Source organism: Chenopodium quinoa, unplaced genomic scaffold, assembly GCF_001683475.1.
Source record: "Chenopodium quinoa cultivar QQ74 unplaced genomic scaffold, ASM168347v1, whole genome shotgun sequence".
Classification (NCBI taxonomy): Eukaryota; Viridiplantae; Streptophyta; class Magnoliopsida; order Caryophyllales; family Amaranthaceae; genus Chenopodium; species Chenopodium quinoa.
In genome coordinates this window covers 7,309,566-7,319,211 of record NW_018744633.1, presented here as the reverse complement: position 1 = coordinate 7,319,211, position 9,646 = coordinate 7,309,566, and the positions used below count along the sequence as shown (strand labels likewise).

The 9,646-nt window shown below is 35.8% G+C and overlaps 1 protein-coding gene across 2 annotated transcripts; it reads right to left on the bottom strand.

Moving 5' to 3' along the window:
• Window positions 1–356: 356 nt before the first annotated feature.
• Window positions 357–9,336, bottom strand: LOC110701413. 2 transcript variants are annotated; one of them, XM_021879069.1, is made up of 13 exons: window positions 8,887–9,336; window positions 7,966–8,137; window positions 7,662–7,879; window positions 7,453–7,513; window positions 6,670–6,742; window positions 5,252–5,329; window positions 4,757–4,914; window positions 4,015–4,183; window positions 3,423–3,888; window positions 2,914–3,312; window positions 1,868–2,071; window positions 1,491–1,624; window positions 357–1,084 (listed from the first exon to the last, which is right to left on the bottom strand). In XM_021879069.1, the coding sequence occupies exons 1-13, from the start codon at window positions 9,253–9,255 to the stop codon at window positions 913–915; spliced, it is 2,673 nt and encodes an 890-aa protein (XP_021734761.1). In that variant the 5' UTR covers window positions 9,256–9,336; the 3' UTR covers window positions 357–912. The 2 variants fall into 2 exon arrangements, with proteins under 2 accessions (XP_021734761.1, XP_021734762.1); XM_021879070.1 differs by having other exon boundaries at window positions 358–1,084; window positions 7,980–8,137; window positions 8,887–9,060.
• Window positions 9,337–9,646: the final 310 nt, after the last annotated feature.

The following is a 9,646-nucleotide window of genomic DNA, read 5'->3' as shown; positions in this document are numbered from 1 at the left end:
AAGTTAGGGTCTCACACTCTCTCTCATTCAGTAAAAAAAATACTTGTATCTAATTAACAATAGTAATTTAAAACTAGTGAATCATTTTAACTTTTGTAGCATTCCCGTACATACCGACTTTGACTTGATTTTGTACAATTATATGAAGGACAAATGTTATAATGTAAAATTTTGCTAGATTAGTCACAATGTATATGTCCATAATATAAACATTTTATAAATTTTGCTAAAAAATAATTTAAGATATTTATGGTTAAAATTGTGCATTGGCATGTATGTCAATCAAACCGATGCACTTTCCAAAAAATACAACTCATATGGGAATTTAATTCTAACGTCAACCAAACAAACACTAATTTAATGTTGAATTGTAACTCGTCCTTAAAGAAGAAACACATGATATTAAATTGTAATTACATAAGGATTACATTACTTGGAAGCAAGGCAAGTTTACAATCAATATAGATACAGTTTAAAATTAGACAACAGCATTTCCATTCAGGTTGGATTGCTCATACAACAATACACCACAGAGCAAGGCCTTAGAAATTGACTTGTGCATAATATCCTATACTGAAATTGACCCAACCCTACCAATATTAATGTAACTAATATTGTCAATTAGACATAATAATTAGACTATAATTTGATTATGGCCCTTGCTGAAATAGACTCAAACTGAAAGTCACATCTTCCAAATTGTATTGATCCAACTTAGAATGATTCATTTGTCTCCTGTAAGAAAACCTAACACTATGTTGCAAGCTTACAACCATATTCTTTGTAACTTGAGATTCGCCACGCTGTGGTCCATTCTGGAAAATGGTTCTAAATTTCTAGGTTAAATCACAACCCTACAGCTCATAATCAACAGGAAAATTTTCAATAATATTTACATAAATTTCTAACAGGTCAAGAAGCTTCATCAGAAGGGCTGTCAGGTGTTTGTCTAGCAGCAATCACCTTGTCGAGTGTCTCGTCAGGAACTGTGATTCCACTAGTTTCCAGATCAGCAACAATTGCTATTGCTGCGTCAAGTTCTCCAAGATCAAGGCACAGTGTGATGATTTCATCATACAAAGGACTGTATACAGAAAAGCGATCAGTTAGGTGAACTAAGAATTTCCACAGAAGTTGACAGGTTACAAGTATAAAATATGAAAGGAAAAAAAGTGGTAGGAATCGTGAAATGTGCAGAAGTTTCAAGTTTGTTTCCAATCTGTAGCATCTTCTAACTTATTTAGCATTCCCCAAGCCAATTTCAATCTCTATAATTGGATAACAAGGTTGATTACAGGGAAATTATTCTTCTTTGTCAAAGAGCACGACTTCATTGTTGTTTATTATGAATGTGGAGCACTGTAAACTTACAGGTAAAATAACTCATCTACTATGGAATACTATTAAGTAGAATAATCTACTAATGAAATTTCTAATAAAGTCACATATACTCAAAGAAAAACCAAATTAAAAACAAAATCTCAACTCACCTTCCAAATCTGTAGCCAAGACTATGTGTAGTCTGTAAGACTGTCAAGAAAGCTGAAGGAAGAGGAGCTTTTATGGCAGCACGAAGGATCATAGCACAGTCCCCAATAGTTGGTATACCACCTAACTCTATTACCTGAGACAAAATACAACTTTCAGCAATTAATTAACATCTACATGTGTTTTAATTTTTTTTTGATAAGATACATGTGTTTTAATTGACATCAGCAAGTAAAAAAAAAAAAAAAACAAAGTGACGCCAGCTCAAAGAACTTAATATTTTGGATTTCTCTCTCATACTTGAGTTTCTGTAGAATAAGTCAAATCCAGGATCTGGTAAAAATAAAGGAATCATGATGTATAATTTATAAAAACTTGCCTTTGACATAACTTTAATAGCCAATTCAACCTCCCATTCTTGAGACCACCTCCGTGGAGGTCTGTTCTTCAGCTCTCTATCCCATGTCCAGCCCCAGGCATCAGCAAGCGTGTACATATCGTCTACATTAAAGATATTTCTATTCCTCATTTCTTCAAAAGCCTCATATAAATCTAGGGGAAACCAGTCATCATCATCATCATTCTGCACCAATGACATAGAATGAGGCAGGCTGATACACATGCAAGTTGAAACACAGATAGATAAGCATATGCAATTATATCCTTTCTTGTTCGAAAATTTAGTAATGATCAACTGGCATTCCTGTACTCTCCAAAGGGGAGCACAAATATCAAGAGATCGGTCTCCCTTTTTTGGAGGGTTCCCCCCCCCCCCCTTTGTGATAAGGATTGATTAGTCTCAATTACCAAAGCATTAAATTAACATCATGATGCAACCCAAAAAATATATAACGAGGCTTCATTTAAACTTATTTATACAAAAAAAAACACTTGAATCAGTAAAATTAGAAAGTCAATGACTTTACACTCCTGAGATCAGACATAATAGTTATATTGTACAGTAACAAGATTTTTTAATTTAGTGATGATTGGAGGGAGCATGATTCACCAACAGCTACTCTCTGAGATACACTCAAAGTCCACAAACAAACTCTCTCAAAACAAAGAAACACCTGATCTCTTGATCACACAAAACCTCCTTTTAGTATCTCAAACTAATTAATGATACCCCAGACCTACAGTACTTTGTCATCTGCTGACAGAAATGGAAATTAAAGTTCCTTCCACATGATACCTAACATGTTTTAAAGCCAGAGAATTCTTCCACCAACCCCCCATCTCCAAAACCCAAAAAAGGAAGGGGTGGAGGACAGGGAACATAAAAGGAGCACTATCGTGCATGAGGGAAGGGTGCTGGCAGGGTGCTTGGAAGCAAGAATGACTACAGTAGGAAAAAAGAAGGCAAGGCAATGTGCAGAGCACTAAACAATACATGTTTGTTAGCAAATAGCATAATTCTCATACCTCTGCAGCCATAGAAGCTCTTCTCCTTGATTTTTTCGAGGTTGTTGGCTGGTCTGCATCTTTTAACAATTGGACTCCAATCATTTGAAGAGGTTTTTTGGCTTCAGCTTCCTTGTCCTTCACCCTGTCTACCAGGCCTTCTTGACTTTCAGTTTGTTCTACCTCCACTTCTGTTTCTGCTTCCTCTTCATCATCAGCTTCATCGTCTTCAATTTCTTTCGAAGCATCCTCCACAATATCGGCATCATCTATCATCTCTTCAGGTTCTGATTCCTGCCCATCTGCGGGATTTACATTATCATAGATGACTCGCTCCCCAAGAAAACGACGTTTCCAAAATTCTGTGTTGCCCTCTTCCAGTTTGATTCTTGAAATTAATTCATCCACCTCTTCATCAACCTGTCAAAACAATCTTCTTTAATTAAAGAACCATTATAGAGCTAAAATAGTAGAAAAAGACAGGAAAGGATAGCAAGATATTGTAATCTGATCCAGAACCAAGAGATCACCTCCTCCTCTTCCTCCTCCACTGGAGGAACCCATAGTGGACGACCACGTGAGATGTTAATTCTCCTAGCCTTTTGTACTCGCTGATAGAGCACATTCCTAGTTCCATCAATAGGGAGACCTTGGGCTTCCAGTTCTTCTTTTAACTCAGATACTACCATCTTACTAGCAGCTTTTGGTTTTATAACATTTTTTTCACGACCTTTGATTAATTTCTTCAATCTTTCCTCCACTCTTATATAATCAGATTCTGATGCATTTGGTCCGAGAACGGCCGGTCCTTCATTCCTCAAGTGTTTCAAAAGCTTCCTATGACGTATCTTCAATTCTTCAAGACATCTTTGTTTGTAGGAGGTTTCCACTGGATTCGAGTAAATGAACCCTTCTGCATCAGGATCCAGAGGAGTTTTTCCTCTTCGAGGAACCCAGCGTTTGCGTTCACCAGTTAGCCCACCCTCTGAAATATACCTGGGGGCTTACCAAAAAGAATAATCAATCACTGGAATTTTCTTTGCATACATTGGATAAACTGCGAGAATTATTACCAAATATAAATAGCCTGAAGCCAAAGCTCAAGAAATAGACATTAATCACCTGGCCATGTAGTCAATTTCATATCCAAGGTCAGCCTCTTCTTGCAAAGGCTCAATCCATGAGCTGACTAATGTCCTATATTTTTTACTCAAAATCATAGCTCTTGATGGAATCATCAGGTTATCCTTAGCCATAGCTTCTAAAGCTTCCAGCAATTCTTCAATTCTTCCTGTTCTCCACCCATATCACAACAGGTTAGAATCAAATTTTGATAGCAAATAAGTTAGGAGCCCAAGCATCAGAATAATTAAAGTATTTGTAACTGAAGCATTGATCGTTTTGCAGATTGAACAAGTTAGCATTCAAGAGTGAGCTGCCAACATGTTATTTGGCTCCTTAAGACATGTTTAAAAGCACGGGAAACTTAGCAGAAATTTCCCGTAAAGATGATGAGTCTATAATTTATATAATATCAAATAAAGAAAATAAGAAAATGACATTAAAATTTATGTTTTTTGCTTGGACATTGTATCATATATTTACTTGGCTCTTGAAACTAGAAATAAGCATACATTACTGAGAATTCCAATCTTCTTTAATAAAATATAATGTCCAGCGCATGATTGAATATATAACTATATTAATTCTCTGCCACTATGCAGTATCAAGAGCATAATATGCTTCCAAATTAGCATAATTAGGATAAGCATGCAATGCTGAAGTATAGAGGAAATAAAATGCTGTCTTAAGTTAGAGTAGCTATTTCTGCCAGTGGCATAACAAAGAAGGTTGAATTTTTCACCTTCTCGACACAAGGCTCGAAGGTACAAAGAAAGTGGATCACCATAGTTTCCTTCATTATGTAAAATTTTTACGCCCCCTTCGAAATTTTTCAATGCACGGAAATGCCTAATAGCTTCACGTGTCACACAGTACTTGGTGAAGCATTCTACCAACAACCTGAAGAAATTAACATTTTTAATGTTACAAGAATTTTGACAAAAAGGTAACTTGGATAAGAAAGGGCAAGTGTTGTCGGTTATCTAATTCCAAATTACAAGCTTAAAATCCTACAGATAAAAGATTGGCCAAGATGCAGTGCAAAAAATTCTCAAGAAGTAAAGATCAATACTGTAAACTAATGTCTAAGAAGCGCATGCTCTTCCACAAAAATAAGATGGAACGCCAGACTGCTACATGCCTGGTCTAATGCTACAAAACTCAATTTTATCTAATAAAAAAGGGACATGCATTCAACAATCCTCATAACTACGTAAATCAAATTAAAGATACTTACGCATATGTTCTCACATTTGGTTGTATTCTTTTATAATCTTCAACCATCAAGCCAAGCAGCTCAGCCACATCCTGAACCCTAATTCAACAGAAACAAAAGGCATTTGGAATTAACACTGCTGAATGGCTCAAAAGCACAAATAAAAAATACTCAATAACTTTTACAGTCCAAACCAGCTAATCATGAAACAAAAAAAACAGGAAAAGAGCATACTATCAATTTCCAAAAAAAGGAAGCATAACATCATATCTGCTAAAGCTTAGTAATTAGCGACTAAGATATTAAGAATTCCTATCCAAACAATAAAAAGATATTGATGATTCAGATTCATAAATCCATCAATAAAAAGTGGCAAAATATATCAAGGGATATAAAAAGTAGAAACTAATGATTAACCATACAGTTCAATACTTGAAACTTGCAAAACCCAAACGACTTTGGCTACCATCATATTTGGTAGTACCTTTAAGCTTTAACATGTTTGGTTTTTCCGCATAAAACTCCGTATAATATATAACCTCACTTTTCAATTGGTTATGTACAACACATTAAGGTATGAAACTAGGATAGAGCTGGTGTGTAGGACTCAGTTGTTATTGATTTTATCCTTTTGGAGTTGAAGGTGGGGTGGACGGAGGAAGGCTATGTAGCCTAAAGATACAGAAGAGAAAGGACAAATACAATGGCTATGAAAAAAAAAGCCTCTATACATATACGGGGTTGACTGCTTAACTGACCCCTCCAAACCAATATAAGATATACAGTTTGTACATCATCCAACCCTCTCCCCCCAAAAATTTAATACTTCTTTTTATTAAAATAGATAAATAAAATTAAAAAAAAAAAAAAAACGTTAAATTGTTGAATGTTTCTATTACTGATTAAGAATTTTTCTATTCCCCCACCCCCTTAAAAAAAAAGTTCTAGTACCAATCCTGCTGTTGATAATGTTGGACTGTTGGTAATGCCAAATAAAGTTATTTTTTCCTCCGAGAAAGTAAATAAAGTTACACATACTTGAAACGACACCATGGTTGTCATCCTTATGGAAGGTGGATCAGAATTCAAATTGAATGTTTTTAAGAAGAAGAAAAAAATCCATTAAACGGAAAACAAGGAGGTGCCAAGTGACAAGGTGAGACTAGAAGGTAGAGCACTTAAACTCTAATGGAAGAACTCCAGCTAGATACTTCATCTACTAACAGAAAACATAAACAAGTTTTCTACAAGTATTGTATAAAGAAGCTAAAAAAAATGTTTTTAAAAAATGTAAAATAAACCAATGAAAAAGGAAGAAGAAAGTAATTGCAGCATACACAGTAGTCATATATAGAAGGAAGTAATTGAAGCAAACACAGCAGAGTCAAACATCGTTGATAGACCCATACATGGACAAAAATCATGATGGAATTACTCACCTATCATAGGACTCGGCTCTTGTATATGCCTGGATCACCCAATTATATGTCTCTGCATCAGGCTTCATATAATCTGGCAAGCAAAAGTTAAGAAGTAAGATCTGCAACAATGGTATACAGACAGCCAGATGCAATTATAAACATGGCATCCATGAGCTCAGTCTAGCGTTAGAATTACCCATACAAATTCTGCAGGTTTTTATAAAAATTTGTGGCCACGAGCTTTCTTTCATTTATGGGTGATTGGATGTATTAGCAGTGCAGTGGGTACATGCTAGGAAAGGTTAGTCATTATGTTGTCACTTCTCACTTGTCAGCATAGCTGATACATGTTTACAAGTTGTCAGGCCAGTATGTAGCTTGGTCTTATTGAATACAAGTATTATTCTATTATCTTGTTCAATAGTTTCAAAGCTATATTACTTTGGAGCCTTGTCTTTGTGTCCTCAACGAATCACCGTATGATTCCAATTTTCTAGTGTAAGTGATGATTCCCTTACTCTCCAAGCTGTCTTTTAGGCCTTTGGTGTCTCGTTTCTTTTTATCCAATGGCAGACTGTTTTTCTTTTTCTTTGTCTATGACATGTGAACATATGTTGTGTGAGGTTAATACAGAATTCAAATGCTGTATAAAACTTGCAAGCATGCTAGCTTCTTGTGGAGGTGAAGAATGTATTTTTAAATTCTAAAAATCAAACAAGGATAAAACCTTTATTCCAAACATTGAAATACATATGTTGCAAAACAACACATCATAGAGTTAGTGGAAAGATAACGGCCAACCTTCTCCAAATTCCATGTTCTCAAATGTTGCAAATGCCACTTCAGGTATTCCACAATTTGCCTACATTGTACAACTCATGCTTAAGATTTAGCAGGCAACGAGGCCACAAAAGGATGTAATTTGAAACTTACATCCCTCGGCATACTTTTAATCAACTAAGTTCAAATATAAAAAGTAAAGAGAAGCAAAAACAAATTGAAATTCACACCTGAACACTCAAAAGGCAGTTAAAGTGGAAAGTTGTAGCCATCCGGCCAGCTGCCTCCATTTCATAAGCAATAGTCAAGGCATTGGAGTGATCTCCAGCTTTACAGTCTTCCTCAATCATGAGATCGTAAATCTCATCAGTAGCCCTCAATCCACCTTCAGCACCCTTTAGAAACACCTTGTTGGCATCTTCCAAATGATTGCTTCTAACCAGCTCCTCTGAAAACAAAATTTTGACTCACTATGGATAGATCAAAAGAAAATTCGACAAAATGCCACCAAGAACTATGCTAATAACATTATACCAACAAGAACCAACCAAGCTTTCCGGATGTCATAATTTAACTTCTCCATTGCCGCAAGGATTTCTAAGCCTCTGGAAGCATGGCCTTTCGACCCAAACAAACGAACCAATGCTACAAATGTCTCGTGGAGAGGAGTTAGCCCCACACTCAGCTCTCTTCTCAATGATTGCATCTACATCCATGCCAACCCTCGACTCATCAATGAACACCAATAGAACCCAAAAATTCAATGGTAATAAATAATTTTAAACAAAATTATTAACATACTCTATTTTAATCAGCGACATTTCTATTTTGGGGTGTCCCAAATTACTAGGCCCATTTTATCTAACAACTTAAATTATGAATTTTTCCATGTTATCATTAATAGTCCATTTGGATGGAATTAAAAAATGGCAATATGGAATGAATTTATTCTCATGGTATAGTTCACTGTTCACCCCAAGTCCCTAAAGTGTCTTTTTCTTCAATAATTTTCATTACCATTTAATACAGCTTGAAGGATGGTTTTGGGAGGTCAAGAAAATTTGCGAAGAAAGACTCGAAAGTTTGGGGATGGGTTTGCATACTTGCATCCTCTTTGCCACCATTTAATACCACCAATAAAACAAATTGACATAGAGGATTTGATGTGTAGTACATACTAGTATCATAATAAAACATTACATAATAACCCAAAGTAAATCATCATAAATCGCGTCAATTCCTTGGAATGACCTCTAAGGCTCTAAACAAATGTGGCGTATTAAAGTGGGACAAAAAGACTAAACAATAATACAAAAATGTTGCAATAGATTTAAGACAATTATGATCCTAACAATAAAGGGTTGCAAAATCACATAACAAACTAAAATTCAGAATTATTTTTTTCATAATTTAGATAGATATAAAGATAGAAAGAAAGAGAGGAAAGAGAATTACAGCGCCTTCTTCATCAGCATTAAGAACATGAGCAACAACCATCCCATGATAAGACCTAGGTCCAGGACTAAGACCAGCAACAATCATATCATAAATAACATCAGAAACTCCAATTGCATCTCGATTTCTAGCCCTAATCATCAGCTCTTCCATGAATACCAGCCTTAAACTCTTCTCGGTCCCCGACAATGCCGTCGAAGAGTCATCCCCCTTCGGCGTTCGCCGGCGCCGGGACTTCCGCTCCGGCGAAGAAACCACCGAAACGATGACGGAGTTGAGTGGCTTTAATGGAGGAGGAGAGAGAAAGTGAGGAGAATAATGGAGTATTGGATTGAAAGGGAGGAATTTGGAGGATAAGATGTGCGCCATTGCTGGAGAGGTGTGAGTGAGGAAGAAGGTTGGATAAGGCTTGGGTTTTGTGGAGGTTTAAGAATTAAAATACATATCTGGCGGGGTATTCATTTCGTATTTCATCATTTTCATCGTATAAATGTATAATCAGTTGTACATACAACGCAGAGGTGTCAATTCGAGCCACTAGGTCGAGTAAGGTTGGATCATATCAGGTTTAATTTGGGTTTCTGATTGATAAATTATTGTGATTGTAATCTAAATTTACTTTCGAGTCAGATTGGATCGAGTTAGTTTTTAACACCTCTATTTGTGCAATTGCGAGTATAGTTGAGCATTTGAGATAGATTCAAGTGAGCAAAACACAAAATACTCATTTTCTCTTGAATTTTGATGGTTTGAAATCAAA